Source organism: Dromiciops gliroides, chromosome 1 (genome assembly GCF_019393635.1).
Source record: "Dromiciops gliroides isolate mDroGli1 chromosome 1, mDroGli1.pri, whole genome shotgun sequence".
In the NCBI taxonomy this organism is placed as follows: domain Eukaryota; kingdom Metazoa; phylum Chordata; class Mammalia; order Microbiotheria; family Microbiotheriidae; genus Dromiciops; species Dromiciops gliroides.
The window spans coordinates 64,418,198-64,441,613 of record NC_057861.1 but is presented as its reverse complement, the minus strand read 5'-3'; the positions used below and the strand labels follow the sequence as shown (position 1 = coordinate 64,441,613).

At 44.3% G+C, this 23,416-nt stretch overlaps 2 protein-coding genes and 1 non-coding gene across 5 annotated transcripts; all 3 read left to right on the top strand.

Moving 5' to 3' along the window:
* Window positions 1–1,078: 1,078 nt before the first annotated feature.
* EEF2 (eukaryotic translation elongation factor 2) lies at window positions 1,079–10,717 on the top strand. The gene is made up of 15 exons (XM_043976863.1): window positions 1,079–1,202; window positions 2,064–2,278; window positions 3,105–3,286; window positions 3,399–3,610; window positions 4,611–4,789; window positions 4,985–5,090; window positions 5,538–5,651; window positions 5,741–5,879; window positions 6,245–6,440; window positions 7,116–7,374; window positions 7,653–7,760; window positions 8,361–8,714; window positions 8,905–9,087; window positions 9,209–9,341; window positions 9,933–10,717. Exons 1-15 carry the CDS (start codon window positions 1,200–1,202, stop codon window positions 10,124–10,126), a joined length of 2,577 nt encoding a protein of 858 aa, XP_043832798.1. The 5' UTR covers window positions 1,079–1,199; the 3' UTR covers window positions 10,127–10,717.
* LOC122737793 lies at window positions 5,159–5,224 on the top strand. The gene has a single exon (XR_006354568.1). It is a non-coding gene; the product is annotated as a small nucleolar RNA SNORD37 (small nucleolar RNA).
* Window positions 10,718–13,245: 2,528 nt separating the features above from the next.
* On the top strand, window positions 13,246–22,745 carry DAPK3 (death associated protein kinase 3). 3 transcript variants are annotated; one of them, XM_043978300.1, is made up of 9 exons: window positions 13,246–13,380; window positions 13,850–14,013; window positions 15,957–16,317; window positions 17,281–17,410; window positions 17,801–17,849; window positions 18,819–18,845; window positions 19,576–19,728; window positions 20,352–20,397; window positions 20,913–22,745. In XM_043978300.1, the coding sequence occupies exons 2-9, from the start codon at window positions 13,952–13,954 to the stop codon at window positions 21,447–21,449; spliced, it is 1,365 nt and encodes a 454-aa protein (XP_043834235.1). In that variant the 5' UTR covers window positions 13,246–13,380; window positions 13,850–13,951; the 3' UTR covers window positions 21,450–22,745. The 3 variants fall into 3 exon arrangements, with proteins under 3 accessions (XP_043834235.1, XP_043834237.1, XP_043834234.1); XM_043978302.1 differs by having other exon boundaries at window positions 13,309–13,457; XM_043978299.1 differs by lacking the exon at window positions 13,246–13,380 and adding an exon at window positions 13,389–13,535 and having other exon boundaries at window positions 20,913–22,744.
* The last annotated feature ends 671 nt before the right edge of the window (window positions 22,746–23,416 follow it).

Sequence of the window (23,416 nt, the reverse complement as noted above, 5' to 3'; positions counted from 1 at the left end):
CTTTGTATAGGTCTTCAAGAATTAGTGTGGCTGAAAAAAATTAATTATCTGGTGGTCAATGTCTTGGGCCTACTAACCTGGCTCACTTGCTGAAACAGGGGACTTCTTTCCACATAGGGAGAGGGGTATTAAACTATCATCACCTTCCCTTCTAGTACACTTTTGGATAATAAATTACTCTTCTCTCACCCTGTTACCCAAGGCACCCTGTCACTATCAATGAGGGGAGCAGAGGTTAGGTTTCAGGAAGGGGTAAGTGGTAGAAAAGTGTGTCCTCTTTCTGATTCTTGTGCCCTGATCACAGACACCAGAGAGAACCATCTGTGATTCTTTTTGATCGTAGTCATCTCTTCTCTCTCCCAACTTTTGTCACTGTGTCCTTATAGTCAGAATCTATCTGGGGATCCCAGGGTAGCCAACCTTGCTTCCTCTACTCTTTCTACCTCCCACAAGTCCTTTCCAAGATGAGTTCCAGTTACCTTGAAGAACCCCTGAAATGTAAAAGGGACAAATGTGATGTGACTGAGACCAGATGAATCCTGCCCTCTGAACTTGGATTGGTTGGTCCTTATGTTACTTGATGAGATAATATTTGTAAAGTACATAGCATAGTGCTTGGCATTTTGTAGGCTGTTAATAAATTACTTATTTCCTTCACCTCCCCTTTATAGCTCTAGGGTCACCTCTATAGCACATTGAGGACTTTGGTGGAAAGTTTTGCTTTATGTATCAAAATTCTTCCATACTGACAACTTTCGACTATACAATTCACTAAAAATGCTGTAAGTGTTAAGGCGATGTTACTCAGTTTCTAAATCTGTAAGATGGGTATAGTACTTTCCTCACAATGAAGCTGATAGGGGAAAAAAAGCCTTTGTAAACCTTTAAGTTCTTTAGCACCATATCATAAAGAACCAGGTACTTGGCCCTTCAAGCTTATAAACTAGGTCGCTCCATTTAAATAGATGGTATTACACCAGCATTAGCACCTTAAGGGTTAAAGGGACCTCTGGCGCATGTGCATTACGTCGCTTCTTCCCGCCTCCCTCGCAAGAGTCAGCTGACCTTGCAACCGGCGTCGGGCTATAAAAGTACGGGGCGTTGACGTCAGCGTCCTCTTCCGTCGTCGCCGCCGCCATTCTCGGCGCGACTCACCCCATTCGGATCGCGAGCCGGAGAATCCACCGCCATCCGCCACCATGGTGAGGGCCGCCGCCCGCTTCGGGGATCGAGGCTGCGCCGGAGGCCGTGCGGGCCGAGGGGAGCCGCTCTTGGGCTAGGAGAAGTCGGGGAACAGGCTGGGGGAGCCCGGGGAAGGCAGATGGGGGAGAAGAGGAGGAGGCCGCCGCTGCTCCCTCGGCTGCCGCCATTTCGGGGAGATGCGGCAGCCGGCGGTTCCGGGCGCGCGCCCCCGCCCAGCCTTTTCTCCGGGGCCTCGCACGGGGGCGCGCGGCGCCCCTTCCCAGCCGCCCTCCCCAGCCCCGACTTTGGGCTCGGTCCCCTCGCCTTGGGCGGGCGCTTCCAGGGGGGGGGGGTGCGCTTGGATTGGAGCCGGGTGATGTGGCAGTGAGAGGGGGAAGGGGAGGGAGTTGTGGGTGGGGGGGAAGGGAGGCGCCGGTCCCGCACTCGGCCCCCCACTCAGCGCTGGCCGCGGGCGGTACTGCAGCGGGGCCGCGCCCGGCGGGGAGCAGAGGACCCCGGAAAGGGGCCGGGAGCCCGCGTTAGCCCCGTGGGGCTGTTTGCGGGGATGAGGGGGAGCCTCCCGCGGCCGAGGCGCCCGGGCCTTTTGGGTGACCTTGGACATCGGTAAAGAGCTATCTTTGGTCATTTAGAAAAAATGCTCGGGGCGAGCCCTGCGGTGCAGGCGAGGAGGTGAGCAAGGGCAGGGAATGGAGGAGCCTAGAAGGAAACCCCGAGTCTGGCGCTAGTGGGGCCCGAGAACGGATGACGTGTATTGTGCTAACACCATCGATTTCTCAGCGAGTTGGCCTCGTTCCCGCCTGGTTCTGGGAAGAACGTGTAAGCCCTTTGACCTCCCCTGACTGTTTTCCTTTGCTTCCTAGGTGAACTTCACAGTAGACCAGATCCGGGCCATCATGGACAAAAAGGCCAATATCAGAAACATGTCCGTAATAGCTCATGTGGATCATGGCAAGTCAACCCTGACGGATTCCCTGGTTTGCAAAGCTGGTATTATCGCTTCAGCCCGTGCTGGTGAGACCAGGTTCACTGACACGAGAAAAGATGAACAGGAGCGGTGTATCACTATTAAGTCAACGTAAGTCTGTGCAGGTGCCAGGAAGTTAGCGTTCTGATGATTCATAGGCATGCCTTTTCCAGTTTTACTTTTTATGTGCTACCTTCCTTCCCTCATTATTATTCTCCCTGCATTGCTGCTTGTATTTGTATTCCCAGGCTTAGCACAACTTTCAACTCAGCATTTAAGTCTTATATTGGTATTGGGGGTTTTGAGGAGTTTACAAGCGTCTTCAGTGATCTGGCTAAGCAGCTTCAGATCAAAACTTTGGGACATGGTTGAGACCTCATCCCTTAGAGAATGATTCTGAAAGCAGACCTTTTTCAGGGGGTCTGAGGTAAGACTGCTGAGGTTTTTTACCGTCTAATAACACTAATTAACCTATATAAACAAAAGCTCTTTGAGGTGCTTAGTAATTTTTTTAAGGGTGTGAAGCAGTCCTGAGATCCAGAAGCTTGGAAACACAAAAGAATAGTGCTTTCCTAATGGAGAGTAAAGTGACTAAGTGACCTGTCATCTGGAGGGGGGAGGGGAAAAGGGAAAGGCATTCATTCAAATTTCTGGGAAAAATAAGACTTAGAGGCAGCACTCAATTTCAATGACTTGGAAATTTAATGTCATTCCATGTCAGATTTTTGGCTTGTGAATGTGAAGAACCTTCAGAGATGATGAGAGCATCTTAAATTCTACTTAAAGGGATAAATTTTATGTCGGTTTTTAATAGGCTAAACCTTGTAAAATATTCCTATTGAATTTAAATTTGTGAAGGTCCCATCACATTCTGATGGCATAAAACTCATGGGTCCAAACTGGATTTCTCCTCACCTGGTGTTTTTTATCTCTTCAGTGCCATCTCCCTCTTCTATGAGCTGTCAGAAAATGATTTGAACTTCATCAAGCAGAGCAAAGATGGCTCTGGCTTCCTTATCAACCTCATTGACTCACCTGGGCACGTTGACTTCTCATCAGAAGTAACAGCTGCACTCCGTGTTACTGATGGTGCCTTGGTTGTGGTTGACTGTGTATCTGGTAAGCTTGCTTTCAACTCAGTAGCAGAGAGGGTGCTTTCTTTTGATTTCAGATTGCTTGGGACTTGGGTCAACTATCAGGACTGGGCCACTAAAAACTTCACTTTTCTCAGGTGTGTGTGTTCAGACTGAGACTGTACTTCGCCAGGCCATTGCTGAGAGAATCAAGCCTGTTCTGATGATGAACAAGATGGACCGAGCCCTACTTGAGCTGCAGCTGGAGCCAGAGGAACTGTATCAGACATTTCAGCGGATTGTTGAGAACGTGAATGTTATCATCTCCACATATGGAGAGGGCGAGAGTGGCCCAATGGGAAACATCATGGTGAGTCAGTGTGGTCTGGCCAAAAATTTATGGACTAATTGTTGAGGGTGATTAACTGGAGAAAAATTCTTAGCATTGACCCATTTCCAGGTGACCTAGTCCTCTAGGATTTGTTGAAATACCTTAATATTGATTGCCTCTTTTGTTACCTTATAGGTCCAGTTCTATCATAGCTGAAAATTTAATTGTTAAATCAATTTAAGTCAGTTTTATCTATAGCATGGGAATAGTTTAATTTTTTGGTGGAGGGTTAATATTTGGGTACTCGAGGTCATTTCACCTGTGGCAGTATAACTGATAGGTGAGCATGCTCCCTATAGGGGGACAAGGAGTGCTGAGTGTTACAAAGATTCTTCCTTAAACTAACAATACTACCTTTCCTAGCTTTGGAAGCTTTTTTTTTTTAAAGTGGAATTATGTACTAGGGTAATGCCCCTTGCCCCACGGTATAATTTGCCTTTAATAACTAGTTTGATATATGCCTTTCTGGAATGTTAACATAGATGACGTAGATTACTTTGGCATATATGTTGAGAATACTACGGTCTACTTTTTTTTTTTTGGGTGAGGCAGTTGGGGTTAAGTGACTTGCCCAGGGTCACACAGCTAATTACAGTCTACTTTTGACCGTGAATTCACCTTTAGAAACAAATCTGATTGTCACATGGAATTATATAAAAGACTTAACATAAAGAGATCTTGCAAACTTGTTTCACTAGAAATTTGAGATAGTAATATTTGCAATACATAGCTCACAGTTTAGAGAATCAGATGAGCTGTTAATGTGAAAGTTCCCCCAAGGCTGGTCACCTAAACTGTAACTAAATCATCACATAGATTTGTCATTTGGGACATTTTTGTATAGTGCAGGGGGGGTGGTATGTATATGTATGAGTACTGAGTTCATTGCAGGCACTGGGAGTTGTGTTTAATAAATTGTCTTTGAGTTCTTTTGGTCACAAACCCTTAGATAACTATCTGACCTACTTTAACTTTTCAGATTGACCCAGTCCTTGGTACTGTTGGGTTTGGCTCTGGGCTTCATGGTTGGGCTTTTACCCTGAAGCAGTTTGCAGAGATGTATGTGGCAAAATTCGCTGCCAAGGGTGAAGGTCAGCTGGGACCAGCAGAACGGGCCAAGAAAGTGGAAGACATGATGAAAAAATTATGGGGTGACCGGTGAGTGGGTTTAGGAATATTTATCAGTAATCTAGAGATGGCCCCATTTTGTTTTGCAAATAATTATTCCCATAAGTCTTACATTAGTGAGATTTTGAGTATAGGAAGACTGATTAGTATTTTAGTTTGTTACTTAATATCCCTTTTTTGTAATAAGATTGAATATATGTTTTGCTTTTTATCCTTTTTGTCTAGATATTTTGATCCTTCCAATGGGAAATTTAGCAAATCTGCTACTAGCCCTGATGGAAAGAAGTTGCCTAGAACTTTCTGCCAACTCATCTTAGATCCAATATTCAAGGTAAAGGAGATAATGAATTCTGATTTGTGTTCTCAAATATTTTTTAACCTGACTGTTAAGGTGTAGGTGTTCATGATGATGGAATATTTCTTCACTTTGACCTGATGTCTCATGAAGAAATTTAACCTCTGAGAAGCATTGCAATTGTTAATCGGGCAAGATAGGTAAATGTGATTTCTGTAGAACAGTTAGTCATTCCTTAATTTTTTTCCTGGGAAAATTACCGAGACATTTTCAGGGATGAATTGTTTTTGCATATCTGGAAGTAGGAAAACATTTTGCCTTTTAAACTGTTACCCATAACTTTAATCTACATCTTGCTAGGTATAGACCTTGTATAAATGTGTCATTGATACATCATATTCTTATTCTTATAGATGGGCTTGAAACTAAACCTTGAACCAATAGGTTTTGTTTTGATTAAGTGAACTGCTTCCTTTGCCTTAGGTATTTGATGCAATTATGAGCTTTAAGAAGGAGGAGACTGCAAAACTGATCGAAAAACTTGACATCAAATTGGACAGCGAGGATAAAGACAAAGAGGGAAAACCACTTCTGAAGGTGAGGAGGGTGGGTCAATGACAACTTTCAACCTAGTTTATAAGTTTCCCATGGTTGAAATTGTGACCTATTTTCTTGGTCCTGTTTAGGCTGTGATGAGACGTTGGCTGCCTGCTGGAGATGCTCTTCTCCAGATGATAACCATCCACCTGCCTTCCCCTGTAACTGCTCAGAAATACCGCTGTGAACTGTTGTATGAGGGTCCCCCTGATGATGAGGCTGCTATGGGTATGTTCTTTTCTTTTTTAACTTAGGTACAGGCAGAAATCTTAGTTCTTAGTTTCCAGTTGCCCAAGGCAACATTGCTTGTTCCAACAAAGGCCAACCTAGCTAGGCCATTCATTCCATTATCTACTTCCTGACAAGTGACAATTCATTTTGCTGGACTAACTGAACATTCAGATGTTGCAGGTACTAGAGTTTCAACTCTACATGACTTGGCATGTAGGTTTAAAACATGCCAACTAAGCAAGATCAGCTTCTGAATAGTAGCTAAAAAATACTGATTGTTTCCCCCCAAAAAAATCTCCAGGAAGTTGAGTTATATTATCAGTTTGACCATGCCTGAAGTCTCTCATTACTTTTCTTCTCAGGTATTAAAAGCTGTGACCCCAAAGGTCCCCTGATGATGTACATCTCTAAAATGGTGCCAACCTCGGACAAAGGCAGATTCTATGCTTTTGGCCGTGTATTTTCTGGTCTTGTTTCCACTGGCCTGAAGGTCAGAATCATGGGACCCAATTATACCCCTGGGAAGAAGGAAGATCTCTACCTGAAGCCAATTCAGAGGTCAGAAGTTTATCTCTTCTATAAATTATGGAATAAGAAATAGAAGTATCTGAAATTGTCCCAGTACCCTGAAGGAAGAGCATCTTGTGATGTTACACATGACATGCTGGTCCCAAGTTCTTTGCCTTAATGTGATTGGATCAGCTCATCCTTGTAGACAGAATTTTGAGCTGCTCAGTGATGAAAAAATAGCTAGCATTGGAGCCATACTCCTTAGTAGAGCTGTATTGCTTTATATACCAATACATGTTTTTTATATAAAGAGTAACTTTTGTTAAATTCTTATTTGACTTGGATCTTAAAATTCACTTTAGATTTGTAGCCAAGTATTGGCTGCCAGGGACCAGCATAAAAAAGGATAACTGCCATCTTGCTTCATCAACTGCTCAGATATCCGGTCAAGCAAGCTGAAAGACCTATGGGCTGTAGGTGCTTCCCTTATCTTTCCCTTCTTCCTTAGATAGGAGCATTTTGATACTTTTCATTTGCATAGTGGTTGGAAGATATTCTAGACCAGGGGTTAGCAAACTGTTGGTTTTTACATTTCAAAATACGGTAACACTTAAAATGTAAAAACCATTTCAACCAGTCCCTTTTTAGATTAGATTAAAATTTACCACTAGGATGACCTTGCTTATTATGTTACTAGTTCTTGACTTGATAATTTTTCCTTAGGACAATTCTGATGATGGGCCGTTACGTTGAACCCATTGAAGATGTGCCTTGTGGTAACATTGTTGGTCTGGTTGGTGTGGATCAGTTCCTTGTGAAGACGGGTACCATTACTACCTTTGAGCATGCCCACAACATGAGGGTGATGAAGTTTAGTGTTAGCCCTGTGGTGAGAGTAGCTGTTGAAGCCAAGAACCCAGCTGACCTGCCCAAACTAGTGGAAGGATTGAAGCGACTGGCCAAGTCTGACCCTATGGTCCAGGTAGGTTGCTTTGAAATGCGAATTTGACCTGATTTGCCCCCATCAGACTAAATCAAAGGGAATTTACTTGATTTTTAGGAAATTTCACTGGTTATCTTTGCTCAATTGAGATCTGGTAGTTTATCAGAATTACCTGAGAAGACAAGGTCGAGGGATTATATTTTTTCTTAGAACTGCTTTTGGTCCCATCTTTCTTGCCATTTATATTAACAAATGAGACATCTATGGTAAAATAGTTCAAATTCCTTGTTAATACATTGCATCTTTTCTCTTTTCAGTGTATCATTGAGGAATCTGGAGAACATATTATTGCTGGTGCAGGAGAGTTGCATCTGGAGATCTGTCTGAAAGATCTTGAAGAAGATCATGCATGCATTCCCATCAAGGTAAACCCCACCTCTTTGTTTAGTTTTAAGAAAGTAGGAGGGTAGGGGCAGCTAGGTACCTCAGTGGATAGAGTACCAGCCCTGGAGTCAGGAGTACTTGAGTTCAAATCCAGCCTTGACCCTGGGCAAGTCACTTGACCCCAATTGCCTCACTAAAAAAAAAAAAGAAAGTAGGAGGGTAGCTAGGTGGCACAGTGGATAAAGCACCAGCCCTGGAGTCAGGAGGACCTGAGTTCAAATCCTGCCTCAGATACTTGACACTTTGACACTGACCCTGGGCAAGTCACTTAACCCTTATTGCCCTGCCTTCTCCTCCCCCCTCCCCCAAAAAAGTAGGAAAGCCCAGGAGTGTTAATGTCCAACTTCTCTTTAGACTAGGTGGCCCAAATGAGAACTAGGGAGTAATGGGAACTGATGATTGCTTACCCTCAAACTCTTGTTACATAAAAGGCATCTTAAAGACTGTTGTTACAGCTTCCCAGTCTCTTTAAATTCTTATGTATAGGGAAGTATTTTGTGTATCCTTCAGGTGCCATGTATTTTATGTTAGATGAATTTGTATGCTTTTAGTTTAACTGACCTGTATTTTCTCCTTTGCAGAAATCGGACCCTGTAGTCTCCTACCGTGAGACGGTCAGTGAGGAGTCAAATGTTCTCTGCCTTTCCAAATCTCCCAATAAGCACAACAGGCTATACATGAAGGCTCGGCCCTTCCCTGATGGCCTGGCTGAAGATATTGACAAAGGCGAAGTTTCTGCCCGCCAGGAGCTCAAGCAAAGGGCTCGGTACCTGGCTGAGAAGTATGAGTGGGATGTGACTGAGGCCCGTAAGATCTGGTGCTTTGGCCCTGATGGAACTGGGCCCAATGTTCTCACAGATATCACCAAGGGAGTACAGTACCTTAACGAGATCAAGGATAGTGTGGTGGCTGGATTCCAGTGGGCTACCAAGGAGGTAGGTTGCCTTAAAATAAATGATTAGGGGCATTGTATACTTGCATAGTCATCTTTACTTTTTAGATCAAAAGAGGGAGGGTTTGATGAAAAGTGCTTACCTGGGGACAGCTGAGGTTCTAAAGCAGATAAATGATGAAAGGTCAATATACAGGAGTCCATACATAGTATTTTTGTCTTTTTCCTTCAAGGGAGCACTGTGTGAAGAGAATATGCGGGGAGTCCGTTTTGATGTACATGATGTGACCCTGCATGCTGATGCCATTCACCGTGGTGGTGGCCAAATCATCCCCACAGCCCGGCGCTGCCTCTATGCCTGTGTGTTGACTGCTCAGCCCCGTCTTATGGAACCCATCTATCTTGTGGAAATTCAGGTAAGAAATACTTTGCTACACGAGACCTCTTGGGAAACAAAAAAGCTCTCAGGTGCATCTTAATTTATCTTCCAGAGTTATTTGTTATTAATAAGTTAACTTTTTTAAACATTTCATTTAGTGCCCAGAACAAGTGGTTGGGGGCATTTATGGTGTCCTGAACAGGAAGCGAGGGCATGTGTTTGAGGAGTCCCAGGTTGCTGGCACCCCCATGTTTGTTGTGAAAGCCTATCTGCCTGTCAACGAATCTTTTGGTAAGTAGTACATTTTGTAGTAAAAGATTTTTCTTTTTTTTTTTTTATAGTTTTGAGTTGCAATTTTTATCCCTCCCCTCCCTCCCCTCTCCCTCTCCCTGAAGCAGTAAGTAGATAAGGGTTATACATGTACAATTATGTTAAACATTACTGTATTAGTCATCTTGTATAAGAAAACTTGAAAAATGAAAGTGAAAAATAACAACCATCAGGCTGTTTTTCAATAGAAGGGCATACCAGTATTAATGATAACTTGTTTGGGAAACGTGTTTGGGGCCTTAGTTCTGTCACTGATTTGGTAACTTGGCCTCAGTGTCATTTTCCTCATCTCTTAAAATGAAAAAATGATCTCTTCCCCTTTGGTTGTGGGGATCAAATGATTTTACGTATTGTAAAAAGTATATAGTGATTTACAAACAATCTGGGTTTGTTAATTGTAAGGAAACTCATTTTAAGAACTTACATTTTTGATGGGGAGATAACTTCTCAGTTGCAGGTCAGTCATTTTTATGTTTAAGGTAATGTTAAGTTGGAACTTAGTTTTGCTTCTAAACTTTGCCTTTCTCATCCTTTCCCTTATCTGTCTTGTAGGCTTCACAGCTGACTTGAGGTCTAATACAGGTGGCCAAGCCTTCCCACAGTGTGTGTTTGACCATTGGCAGATCCTGCCCGGAGACCCCTTTGACAACACTAGCCGCCCTTGCCAGGTTGTGGCAGAGACCCGCAAACGCAAAGGGCTGAAGGAAGGTATCCCAGCCCTGGACAACTTCCTGGACAAATTGTAAAAGCTCTCTCCAACATCAGTTCAAACTCCTGTTGGACTCTAGCATAACACCAATGCAGCAAATTGTTTAAAACTGCAGTGACATCTCTTTGCATATACTTAATCAGTTCATAGCAACTTGAGACTTTCAAAACACATTGATATTCAGCCTTATAGGTTTCTGTGTTGCACATGACACATTTGGGGCCCACTCGGTGCCATAACTTGAAACATTTCCACTTGATGCAACTTGAGTTGCCTGTTTCCATATTTATTCAAGTTTTCAAAGAGGCAAAAAAAAGTGTCCTCTTTGCAGGGTACATTTGGCCAAGGGGGTGGGTTGGGATGGGTACCAAACATTTTTTTTTCTTCATTTTTCAAAGGGAAACATAGTGCCCAAAAAATTGCAAATGAGTGCATTAAGAGGTTTTGCTTGGGTAAATGGCCTGTAGTGGATCTTCAGGAAGGGTGAGGGGAAAGTTAAAGAGATATATTCTAGTTGGCCAGAAACTAGAAGGCAAGAAAATTTTGTGCAGTGTGATTGTCATCATGAACATCTACAGATGTATTAGTGCCATTGGAATAATAAATTTGATATGGTGATGAATATCAATAACAGTGTTGAAGTGATTCTTTCCAGGTATGGGGTCATCTTACCTTCAGGTATCATTCTTCATGGGGTTGTCAGCACATTAACTTAAAACAGTTATGTACAAAGTGCTTTTCCTGCTTTTGGATTTCAGCTCTTGGTGCAAGGATCCTCAGACCATTATAAGCTCAACAATTAGTTAACAAGGATTTACTGAAACCTGCTAAGTGTTTTGGGAATAACAACTACATTTAATGTTTGATTATGAATGCTTTTTTTTTTGCGCGGGGCAATGGGGGTTAAGTGACTTGCCCAGGGTCACACAGCTAGTAAGTGTCAAGTGTCTGAGGCTGGATTTGAACTCGGGTACTCCTGAATCCAGGGCCAGTGCTCTATCCACTGCGCCACCTAGCTGCCCCCCTATGAATGCTTTTTTAATGAAAAATTGTCCATCCTTGGCATAAGTGGTTAAATGCCCCATTTGGTTCTGTTTGTATGAAACCATCCAAAATAGGATTAGCTACACAGGCTGTATATTATACTTCCATGAAGCGTTCTTCTGAAATCTTAACTGTTCTTGTTTTATCTTGCTTCAGTTTGAGATTGTGACTTGGATAAGCCTTTAAGGACTAATTAATTGAAATCAGCTGGAATCTTGAGATTTTCTATGTAGACTGGTGGCCAGGGACCCTTGCATTCCAATCCTGAAGTGGTGAGGGTGGCTTGAACTGGTGAAGTAGCACTCAAAAAAGGGATGTAGTTGGCTAGAAAATCATCCAGTTTGCAAAAGAAAGGGATGGCTAGTTCTTCCAAGAAGTTTGCCTACAGAAAAAGGATGTAGAAAGCCTCAGTTGTTGACTGGCTTGGGCATTTTTTTCTGAATGACTAAGTTTTCATAGGGATATACTAAAATGACATTTGTTCCCCTGTATGATTTGCTTCAAGTCTAATAGCTTCATGATAAAAAAGCTACCTTGAAAATCCCAACTCAAGCCTTTTAAAATATTAAAAATGTCGGGAGTGGATATGGGGGTGTATATATGGCACTTTGAGTTTGGAAATCTACCTGTGACAACCTGAAGTTAATATGCCAGGATGACATGAGTAGCAGATGTCTCCAAGATATCTCCATGATTATCTCACATCTGTTCCTTTGCTCAACATGACCTTGGGCCCTCCCTATCTCATCTGAACTGCAGTAGCTTGATTTTCCCTTTAATTCCTGAAGTGCAGGTTTGACCAGGTCATTACCCTGAACTCTAGCAACTACTCCCTGTGATCTTTAGGCACAACTGTGAGCTATGTTGCTTTTATTAAAGTTCTTGGCAGCCAGATTGCTTACTGCTTTAGGGAGGGGGGAGAAAAATTTGGAACCCAATCTTAGAAAAATGAATATTGAAAATCCCTTACATGTAATTGGAAAAAAAATACTAAGATGGGGTGTGGGGTGGGGAAATAGTCCTTGGCAGCTTGTCCCCAAACCTTTTCAACTTTAAAGCATTATAGTCTGCATTTTGTGGTCTGTCCAAATTGGGTACCTTACCTGGCACTCCAATAGCTGTGGCTGCCTTGGCCGTCCTCCCTATTTAAAACTCTGAAGCCTCCGGTTTTCTTTTAGACCAAGTGCAGGTAGATGTACAAAGCCATTCCTGACTCTAAGCTGCTAGTATCCTCATCTCTCGAAAAATGTAGGTTGTACTTTGCAACTGGGCCCCCCCCCCCCCTCCCCCAGCCCCTGCATCAGAGCTCCATCATTAGGACCCTTTATTACAGTTGAATAAACGTTTTGTCCCTGCAGTCTAATTGGACCGAGCTTTCTGTGGACAGCCAGCTCCCTTTAGTAAAGCAGTGTGGATGGTGTGTCGCCCCGACTGTTGGTGACCCCATTTAGGGTTTTCTTGGCAAAGATACTGGAGTCGTTTGCTTATTCCCTTTAACTCGTTATACAGATGAGGAAACTGAAGCAACTAGGGTCACACAGTTAGTTACAGAGGCCGGATCTGAACTCAGGTCTTCTTGACTCCTGGCCCAGTGTTCTATCCACGGGGCCACCTAGCTATACCTACTATGTGCCTGGCCCTGGGCTAACCGTTGGAGATTCCCCAAAAGGCAAAAGTTAACGGGGGCTCACGATCTGAGTTTTCTAATTATAACATTTTTTTTCAAGCCTCAAAGCACTTAGAGAAATGTAGAACAATAACTGCATGGGCCTGCACAGAACAGATGTACAAAAGTTGAATGAAGGGGAAAGATATCAGAGTTCGGAACCAAAGTTCCGGGCCATGGTCAGTACTCGGAAGAACTAGGAACCGGAAACCAGTCTTTTCTTCCTCAGCCACGCTAACTTGCATCCCGAGCAGCCAATCGGTTTCTTTTCTGGCCCGTCCTTGCCCCGCCCTTTTCTTCCTCCGTCCGGTAGTGGCAGACAACTTTAGGGCCAACGGAGCGCAGACGGGGTTCGTGGGCGGGACTTTCCCCGAGAAGTTCTTTGGCTCTGATTGGCAAGGGGAAGGAGGGGTAGAAAAATGACAGCACGGTGGAGGCGGGGTAACTTCAGAGCGCGATGTCGTTACGAGGCAGGGGGGGGAGGGAGGCTGCGGATAGACCAATGGAGGCTGGGGCTGGGGGCCGGCGCGGTGACGACAGAGTATGTCGGAATGTTGCAGCAGCGCTGACTGGGTGCTGATGTAAGGGCCGGATCTGCCTTCACTCTCGCCTTCCCTTCCCAGACCCTTGATGGGGCCCCGGCGGCGCCGAGCCTGGGGTGGGAGCCTGGGAGAGGCCCGCGGGCCGAGGAAGGCAGTGCGGGGACCGTTGTGTAGTTTGGGGAGGTCCCTGAGGGGTTAGTCTTTGAGGGGCTCGGTATGGGTGAGCTGGGAAGGAGTTGGGTGGGTGGTACGGGTGGAAGATTGTCCTTGGCCTCGGGGTGTCGTGGAGAGGTTAAGGGCCCCACCTTGGCCCAAGAGGGGGCGAGAGGGGTGTGTGTCTGTGTCCGCGTCTGTATCCGTCAGTGTGTGTGTGTGTCTTTGTATGTTTTATCTCCTTGGGAGTCGGGGGTAAGGGAGGCTTAGCATCCCCAGCCCCGTCAGGCCAACCCCGTTAGGATGAGGTTCCTCCTCACGCCTTTGCTTCCCTGAGCCCTCCTGTCTTTTCCAGGCCTGCTTTGAGGTACTTCCACAGGCATCCTCTCGTCGTCCTGCAGCAGGCTGGGGGCTTCTTTTGGAGTTGAGAACAAGGTGACGGGGCTGACCTGCAACCATGTCCACGTTCAGGCAGGAGGATGTGGAAGACCACTATGAGATGGGCGAGGAATTGGGCAGGTAAGCGCTCGGATAGAGACTGATTATAGGGGACAGCTAGCAGGACAATCTTTGCAAACATTAAAGTGGACTTTCTTCACCTCCTCATTCAGGGAGACAGGGTAAGACAGAAAGACTGGAGGAAAGGTGGTAGGGAAGGGCTCCACCGAGGCTTCTAGGAGTCTGAAAAAAAGGACTGGAGTTCCTTGCTTCATTGTTACCAATCCCTGCTGTTTTTATTTTTTTGTGTGTGTGAGAAAAGTTTAAATCCCCTGATCCAACAAAATAGATGATTTCCTGTAAGTCTGTGTACTTGGTTTGTGCCAATGGCTCAACTCTCCCACGGAGCCTCAAACCTTATATGGTGAGTTTTGTTCAGGCATCTCTCCTAGTGCCGCCTATAGGCCAGTCAGATGATGTCATTAGATAAAAATGTAAATAACTGAGTATTGTGTATGGCTTCTGCTTGAAAAGAGTTTCTTCTGACCACATAGACCTCTTTGTTCCTTTAAATCATATCCTGTTCTTGCCTCAAGTTGAGGCATGTTGCTTAGTAGGATGAAAGTAACTAGATACTTCTTATAACTGTAACTCACATTAAATAGTATTTTAAGGTTTGCAAAACACCTTCCTTACAATAGCCTTGGAAAGTAGGTAGTATGAAATCTGTATTTTATAGATGAAAAAATGGAAGCTTAGAGAAGTAAAGTGACTTGCCTATGTTGACATTGCCTTAGAAGTGGGATTTGAACCCAGGTTTCATGACCCTAATATTCTTATTACTTAACACCATGCTGCCTGATCTTTTGGATTTCTCACTTAAATGAGAAATCATTCAATTTGTGTGGAGCCCCAGTGTGAACTCAGTCTTGTGCTTTTGTTGTTGGGGACATAGAAGAATTGTAAGATGTGGTTCTGGAGTTTGTGGCAGCTAAATACTTGCTGGCTGGCTTCATGGGGTTTGTTTAAAGTATAACTGGACAGACAAAACTTAAGTGAAGAAATGAACAGAATTAATGAGAATTTGTGTGGTACTGACTCTTAGGAAAATAGGAGTTTGGAGAAGGAAAAGAGAATGGTTTTGAGTGGCAGGGAGAGGCTTCTTGAATGAGGGGGGATTTTATTGAGGCTTTACAGAATGGGTAGGCTTTGGAGAGGTAGAGGAGTGGGTAGGCATTCCATGTGGGGGTTGAGGAGGAACAAAGGCTAGGAGTCTGGAATGAGCATAGTATCCTCAGTGTAGTGATGAGAAAGTCTTGGCTGGCGAGGGCAGTTGTTGTTGTAGGGCAGTAAAGCTGGGGAGGTTTTTTTCAGGGAAGTGAGATAAGAGAAAATAGGTAGGGCAGGGCCTGATTAAGGAGTACTTTGCTCTCTTATCCTGCTATGACTTCTGCTTTGTTTTTTTATTTGTATACATTTTTTATTACCCATTTTCTTGCCTTGAAAGTCATCCAACTGCCTTTTCTTCATATTTTCTGGACATCTTGTCTCACCTCCACCATTTGGGACTCTACCCAAAGGAAATCTGCTAACAGTGTCTGAGTATGTGTATGAGTTCTGGGTATGAGGACATCTGGACCCAATCCTACAAAATCATTATTTTCAGGGAACACCCCCAAATTGGCTTACTGTGGCTGTTTTACCATATCTGAGTTATACTACCATGGGCCTATATTCTTACTTCTGGCAGCTGCTGGCTTCATTTTTGCCTAGAGTTAGTAGCCTTCCAGACCTTATTGGAAAGTGTATGTCTGGAAGAATACCAGTCATCTGCAGGTGTCTTGGGTGCTTTGTCGACCATTGTGGGAGAAACACATATGGAATTTGAACACAAGCCTCCCCAGCCCCTGGACGTATGGGAGGAATAAATAAGGGGGCCTGCCTTTGCTTCTCCTAAGAGCTTTTTTCTTTTTCTCTCCCTTCATATTTTCCCCCATCTTGCCTCTTCCCTGAAATCTGTACAGTGGTCAGTTTGCAATTGTGCGGAAATGCCGTCAGAAGAGCAATGGGATGGAGTATGCAGCCAAGTTCATCAAGAAGCGTCGATTGTCATCTAGTCGTCGAGGAGTGAGCCGGGAGGAAATAGAGAGGGAGGTGGACATTCTTCGAGAGATCCAGCATCCTAACATCATCACCCTCCATGACATCTTCGAGAACAAGACAGATGTGGTGTTGATCTTGGAGCTGGTTTCTGGGGGTGAGCTCTTTGATTTCTTGGCTGAAAAGGAGTCCCTAACGGAGGAGGAGGCAACCCAGTTCCTTAAGCAGATCTTAGATGGCGTCCATTATCTGCACTCCAAGCGAATTGCCCATTTTGACTTAAAGGTGAGTCTTACTTTCCTGCCTTACCTTTTCTTGGGTTTTTAAGGGGACGGAGAACAGCTTCCTCAGGCCAGTCTGTTCTTTCTTAAACATGCTATAAGGAAGGCCTTGGTTTGAATACTGCTTCTGTACTGTGACCTTGGGGAAGTCACTTAAACTCTCTTAGCCTCAGTTTTCTTCATTTGTAAAAAGAATGGGTTGATGGGGGGCTGCTAGGTGGCGCAGTGGATAAAGCACCGGCCCTGGATTCAGGAGTTCCTGAGTTCAAATCCGGCCTCAGACACTTGACACTTACTAGCTGTGTGACCCTGGGCAAGTCACTTAACCCCATTGCCCCGTTAAAAAAAAACAAAAACAAAAAAAAAGAATGGGTTGAACTCGATGGCCTCTAAGAACCAAACTCTTAAGGCTGTAATCATATGATCTTCTGGTTTCCTACCCTGAGAATTCTGACCAGTTCTAGAAATGATCCTTTACTCGATACTCTTGCTTCTTTAACCCCTTTTGTATAGCCTTTTATGGAGGAGTTAATTTCTGTTTTTTTTGTTTGTTTTGTTTTGTTTTTTTTTGCGGGGCAATGAGGGTTAAGTGACTTGCCCAGGGTCACACAGCTAGTAAGTGTCAAATGTCTGAGGCCAGTTTTGAACTCAGGTACTCTTAAATCCAGGGCCGGTGCTTTATTCACTGTACCACTTAGCTGCCCTAATTTCTGTTTTTCAGGTATGGGTATTTAAGCCTCCATTTATTGTTTCATTTTTCTACTTTTCTTTCATCTTGGGATTTGGGCCTTTTTAGTTTGTTAATTTCCAGAGACAACTGCCTGTCAGTGCTTGGTCCAAGTCTGGGAGAGTTAGATGCCTTTCTAACATAAGCCTATGTTTCTTTCTAATTTGGAGCATTTGACAATAATTTTTGCACTAGATTTATTCTTAAACCTCCATAAAGTCTGATTTTCCTCTCTTATAGCCAGAGAACATCATGCTTTTGGATAAGAATGTACCCAATCCTCGAATCAAGCTCATTGATTTTGGTATTGCCCACAAAATTGAAGCAGGGAATGAGTTCAAGAACATTTTTGGAACCCCAGAGTTTGTAGGTAAGTGGTCATCCTATGTAGTAGAGGTGATAGGGCCCAGAGTTTTGGGAAGAGGACTGGGTTGAACATTTTAGCACTTCCAATTGATTAAGTTGCTTTTTGTGGCAGACAGAGAGGGTAAGAGGGCTGGCTGCAGCACCTCTTAAAGCCCCAGGATACCTGGATTTCCTCACTACAAATAGTTTCTGTTATGACCTTCTGGATCACCTATTTCCCTGTTTGTCACATTATTCTTTCCTTTGGCCATATAAAAACCCTAGTCCTTAAGTTGTATCTTTTTAGGCCTGTGCCCAGAGTGACCTAACCTTATTGCATGTCAGGGTGTGTGTACCAGAGTTGATCTTTTACAAAATAGGATTGACCCTACTTCTCTTCCTATCTTTCCTAAAGCTCCTGAGATTGTGAACTATGAGCCACTAGGTCTGGAGGCAGATATGTGGTGAGTGAGAGGGGTGATGTTTTGGGCTTTCTGATAACCTTCAGTTCCCCAGCAGTTTGGCTAGGACTGTTTCCCAATGGAAATACGGCTGGACTTATAGTTATAGGCAGTTTTTCTTTATGCAGTGTATCTCATTCCTCTTTATGTACATCTCTTAAAGGAATGGGGATGATCAAACTACTTCCTACCTCAGAACGGCCTTATAAGGCTCAAGAAGGCAGGCCACCTGTGACCGACTCAAATTCCTATAACTTCTTCCCTCACTTGAAACATTGAAACCCAGTGGTCAGGATGGGAGTTGGGCCTGCCATTGACCTTTTGTTTCCTTCTGTCTCCATCTTCCTTTCTCTAGCCAGTCTTTCTGACTTAAAGATGCTTGAGAATGCATCACACTTCACTCCACCATGAGGAGAGCTGTCTTTTGGCCTTCCCTGTCTGGGGCTAGTGACTGCTTCATGGTATTACCTGCCCTCCTGAGCTCTGCTTTGGTTTTCGGAGTGTGGAGATGATTTTTAGGCAAATCTGTATATGGACAATTGAGAGGCACCATAAAGATGATATGGCCCAATTACTTCATTTTACAAGAAGGGAAAATTTAGATCCAGAGAGGGGAAGGTTTTTGGCCAAGTGGTACAAGGGCATACTTGCCAATGTCTCCTGGTCTCCAATTACATTTCTGAAATCCTAGGAGTTCTGTTGAGGTGTATAAACCTTATGTCCTTGCTGTCTTCCAGAAGCCTCCTTTCTGTAGTCTGCTTTGCTTTTAAACTTTTTCCTTCATAGTGGCAAATCCAGAGCGGGGTTGCCACTCTCTGTATCCAGAGAGGCTCTGCATAGAGCTGTGCTAAAGAAACAGCATGGGTTTTACCCCTTCCATGGGCCTTGTTTTCTCTTGCTAGTAGCTCACTGGAGTTGTAGAATAATGTTCCACAATGACCAGATTTCTTCCTTCTCTTTCCCTTCTCTCAGGAGCATTGGAGTGATCACATACATTCTGTGAGTATTTTTATATTTAATTCTCCTTGCAGATATTTCTGGTTAGGAGAAGATATCAATGGCATATCAACTCACTCTCCAACAAGCAATTCTTGAGCATATAGAAAATTCTCTGCCCTGTAATGGGTGTTGTGATGGACAGCAAAAGAGTAGATGTGGTTCTTGTCTTCAGATACTTCCCACAGATGGGGAAGGCAAGTCTTACACATATGAAGTAACTAGAGAACAGAAACAGAAGAGAATTGAGTGCTGGCTTATATGGTACAGACACTATGTCCTTATGATGCTCATTCTGATTGTCATGTTGTATGGCTGGCTCTTTGTTATACCATTTGTTGGCTTTCATGGGGCTCCGTGGTTAGCACTATGAATGGCAGAAGGCTCAGTGGTTTCCTTTTTAAACAGAAAGGTGAAGCACACTTTCCTCACTTATAAGATGAGGGAAACAAAATAGTTATTAGGTATTGGGGGGTTGGGGAGAAAATTCTTGGGATATGCCTTGTGCTTCCTAGAGTTGGCAGCACAGGATGGTATTTGGGGAAAAAGTACTGTTGAAACCCAGACCTGTTATCTCTCCTTCCAAGTGAAAGAATAAGGACCTTGTCCTCTATTTGTGATCCCTATGACTTCTGGGTTTTGTTTACTTGATGTGAGCACTGGGGGGCCTTGGGCTGGTGGGGGCTCTGAGGTTTGGTGAGCCCTCTTTGATCGAGGTGTGTATTCTCTCTAGGTTGAGTGGAGCATCCCCATTCTTGGGTGAAACCAAGCAGGAGACTCTCACCAATATTTCAGCTGTGAACTATGACTTTGATGAAGAGTATTTCAGTAATACCAGTGAGCTGGCCAAGGACTTCATCCGACGACTGCTCGTCAAAGATCCCAAGTATGAGGTTCTGGGGCTTTGGGAAGGGGTAGGGTTGTAATTGGGTGATACCTATGGTGTAGAGGGAAGACCTTGCTTGGGTAGTAATAAGGCTTGGGTTGGAATCCTCGCACTGCTGCTTGCTAATATGTAACTTTGGCAAAGTCATTTATCTTTTCTGGACCTGCTTATTGGTTAAGGGAGGCTTTGAATGGAAATCCCTTCCAAAGCGAGGTCCCACAGGTGCTGGGATACGAATGACTCTATGTTCTCCCTCTTTCTAACAGGAATATTACTCTCTCCCTCCCTTGGCCTGTTGCTTTAGCTGATCTTTCTGTGGCTCAGTTTCTCTGTTTGTCAAATGGGGATAATACATATCATACTTATATAGCATGGTTTGAGGTTGAAATTAGATTGTGTTTGAAAAGAGTTTTGAAAATATAAAGTGCTGGGGCAGCTAGGTGGTGCAGTGGATAGAGCACCGGCCCTGGAGTCGGGAGTACCTGAGTTCAAATCTGGCCTCAGACACTTGACACTTGCTGGCTGTGTGACACTGGGCAAGTCACTTAACCCCAATTGCCTCACTTTAAAAAAAAAAAAGAAAATATAAAGTGCTATGTAAATATAAGGTTGTATTATTCCAGGAAAAGGATGACCATTGAGCAGAGCTTGGAGCATTCATGGATTAAGGTGAGTGGAGTGTAGGCCACTCTGCCCTTGGGTTCACACGGCATTGGGCTAGTAGTTTGCAGACTGTCTCAGCAGTCTCAGTTTGAGCTGAGCATGACTTTTTGAGTTGTTCCATTTTAGCTTGGTTCTTGGGGTTAGAATGGTCTCTTCCCATTTCAGGGTGTTTTGAGGACTCTTCACCCTGTGGTCTGCTAAGGGGGCTGTCATTGGGTAGGGCCAGTAGATAACAAACTAACCATATCTAGGGATAGCATTGTTTGTCTTATGACTCCTTGAAAAGGAACTTGGGGAAATCCTAAAGTTGTACTCCTTTCCTACACAACCATATTTGACTAGATTTTTTTTTTCTTGCATAGTTTTCCCCTCACATTCAACTCATACTGAAAGAATTTCACAGCATTCCCTACTCAGTGCTAGGTCTTGTCATTAGTATAGAGCATTCCCCAGCCCTCCATGTGGGTCACTTTGCCCTAAAGAAGTCTTTGTAAACCCAACTACTGTCTTACCCCATGCAGGTGATTAAGAGGAGGAATGTTCGGAATGAAGACAGTGGCAAGAAGCCAGAGCGTCGGCGGCTGAAGACAACCCGCCTCAAGGAGTACACTATCAAATCCCACTCCAGCATGCCTCCGAACAACACGTACATCAACTTTGAGCGCTTTTCTAAGGTTCTGGAGGAGGTGGCAGCAGCTGAAGAGGGTCTGCGGGAGCTGGAGCGAAGCAAGAAGCTGTTCCGGGAGGACATTGAGGTCCTGACTTCTATCTATGAGGAGAAGGAGGCCTGGTACAAGGAGGAAAATGAGAGCATTGGCCAGGACCTAAGGCTGATTCGTCAGGAGCTACACAAGACAGAGGCCCTGAAACGTCAGGCCCAAGAAGAGGCCAAGGGGGCTCTGCTGGGGGCTAATGGGCTGAAGCGCCGCTTCAGTCGCCTGGAGAACCGCTTTGAGGCCCTGGCTAAGCAGGTGGCCTCAGAGATGAGGTTTGTTCAGGACCTGGTCTATGCCATGGAGCAAGAGAAACTGCAGGATGGGGACTGCAGTGTGCGTTAGTATTTCTCTGGGCCAGAGAAGAGGAGTGCCAAGGGGGGGAGACAGTCAGACTTATTGTTCAACAGCCGTCTGGGGCAGAGGGAAACTGACTGATAAATTGGTTGAAGATGGAGTATCTGGGATTGGCTGCTCTCCTATATCCCTGCTTCTCTCAGGGTACTCTAGCAAAGAGCAGGAACAGTGCTGACATTCCATTTATTTTTACCCTCCCTGGGAGGCTCTGATTCATTTCTGAATCAGAGGGACAGGAGGCAGGAGGGTTGGCCAAAATGGAATGTCAGAACGAGACAAGAATTCACTTTCTGAGTGATATCAATTTCTGCAACATTGCTGCACCCCCTGACTTAGTCACAGTTTGGATTGGGTGAATTTGAAAGACACCAACTTCCTTTATTCTGTGTTGGGACTGAAGAATTTTCCCATAATTCATGCAAATGAGAGACATTCTAAGCTTGAGGGTCATTGCTGTTGTCACTACCATCCCCTAGCCTGCCAAAACAGAAAAAGTACAAATGTTACTTATGCCGCTGGACAGACAGCTGATTGTCTTCTGGAGGAGCTTCACTCTGGTGGATTTTGCCAACAGCCCCTGAATGGAGAACATCATCAACAGTACCTGAACTGACCTTATTTGAGAAGATACCACTGTTAGCTAAGACTTGCAGAGGCATAGGCTCCTGGTAGCTGCAAGCCATAATAGAAACCTGGAACTACATGAGAACAAAATAGGATAGCCTCCCAAAGTTAGACATAATTGGAATACAGACGTAATTTGAAAAATTTAACAAATGCTCTTCTAGCCTTTTCTGTGTAAATGCACTAGGTGAGAGAAAAACCTGCTTCTGCGTAAAGTTACAGTTGATATTAAACACAGACCATTCAAACCCTGTCCCAGCACTGAATGGTGGCCCCGGCCCAATGGCTGTCCTGGCACCCTCCTTACTCCCAGTGCCTCCTGGGTATTGGCCTGCTGGCCGGGTCAGTTATTACCCTGTGAATGGGTGAAAAGACAGGCAGCAGTTCATCTATACTCAAACACTTTTCTTTAGTTTTTGGCCACGGTTGCAGCAAAGCCCTGTGTCATCTGTAACAGTGTTTGAGATGAGACTGTTTAGAGAAGAGCTGAACCCATTCCTTATTTTCATCTCCCAGGCCCATCTGCCCATTCTCTCTGCCTTTCCCTCTCACTGCTGGCAGCTCGATGGCACAAGGTATTCCAAAAGTCCTAGTACAATTTTAATCCATTTGGGCTTAACACCCAGCTAAGGCTTTTGGGACACCCTATATATATATATATATATATATATATATATATATATTTTTTTTTTTTTTTTTTTTTGGGTTAGGCAATTGGGGTTAAGTGACTTGCCCAGAGTCATACAGCTAGTAGTTGTTAAGTGTCTGAGGTCCGATTTGAACTCAGGTCCTTCTGAATCCAGGGCCAGTGCTCTATCCACTGTGCCACCTAACTGCCCTGATGACACCCTATATTTTTTGAAGGCGGATTTCTAGAAATCCTTTAGGCCATTTTCAGTTGCACCCAGGTGAGCTCCTTGAGGGCAAGGACAGTGTTTTATTTTTCCGCATTGGTTTTCTCCATATGAATTACACCTGCACTACCTACCTCAGAGTTGGGGGGAGAAGTGCTTTGCAAACCTTAAAGTGCCATAGTGATAGGAGTCATTATCTTGCTTTTCTCCTCAGCACCTAGTCCATAATACTTTATGCTTGACTGTTGACTCTCCTTTGAATGCTGAGTCAAGCTTCTTGGGTTTGGAGACTTCCTCCTTCCTTGAGCTCCTGGATGGGCAACTCATTGTAGGATTCAGCAAATTCAACCCAACTCACATTTAAGTACCTACTATATGTAGAGTCCTGTATCTACCAAGTACTGAGAGAGAGAGAAAAATCACGTGTTTCCTGCCTTTATGAAACTTCCAATCTTGTAGGTCATATTAAAAAGGGAT

Bases quoted from the DNA above. Each gene is read 5' to 3' on its own strand.
- EEF2 (XM_043976863.1), top strand. The intron at 3,287-3,398 runs GTAAGCTTGCTT...CACTTTTCTCAG, and splicing joins TGTGGTTGACTGTGTATCTG to GTGTGTGTGTTCAGACTGAG. The intron at 5,091-5,537 runs GTAAAGGAGATA...CCTTTGCCTTAG, and splicing joins TCTTAGATCCAATATTCAAG to GTATTTGATGCAATTATGAG.
- DAPK3 (XM_043978300.1), top strand. From the start codon at position 13,952: ATGTCCACGTTCAGGCAGGAGGATGTGGAAGACCACTATGAGATGGGC. The intron at 17,850-18,818 runs GTGAGTGAGAGG...CCCTTCTCTCAG, and splicing joins GGTCTGGAGGCAGATATGTG to GAGCATTGGAGTGATCACAT. The intron at 18,846-19,575 runs GTGAGTATTTTT...TATTCTCTCTAG, and splicing joins GGAGTGATCACATACATTCT to GTTGAGTGGAGCATCCCCAT.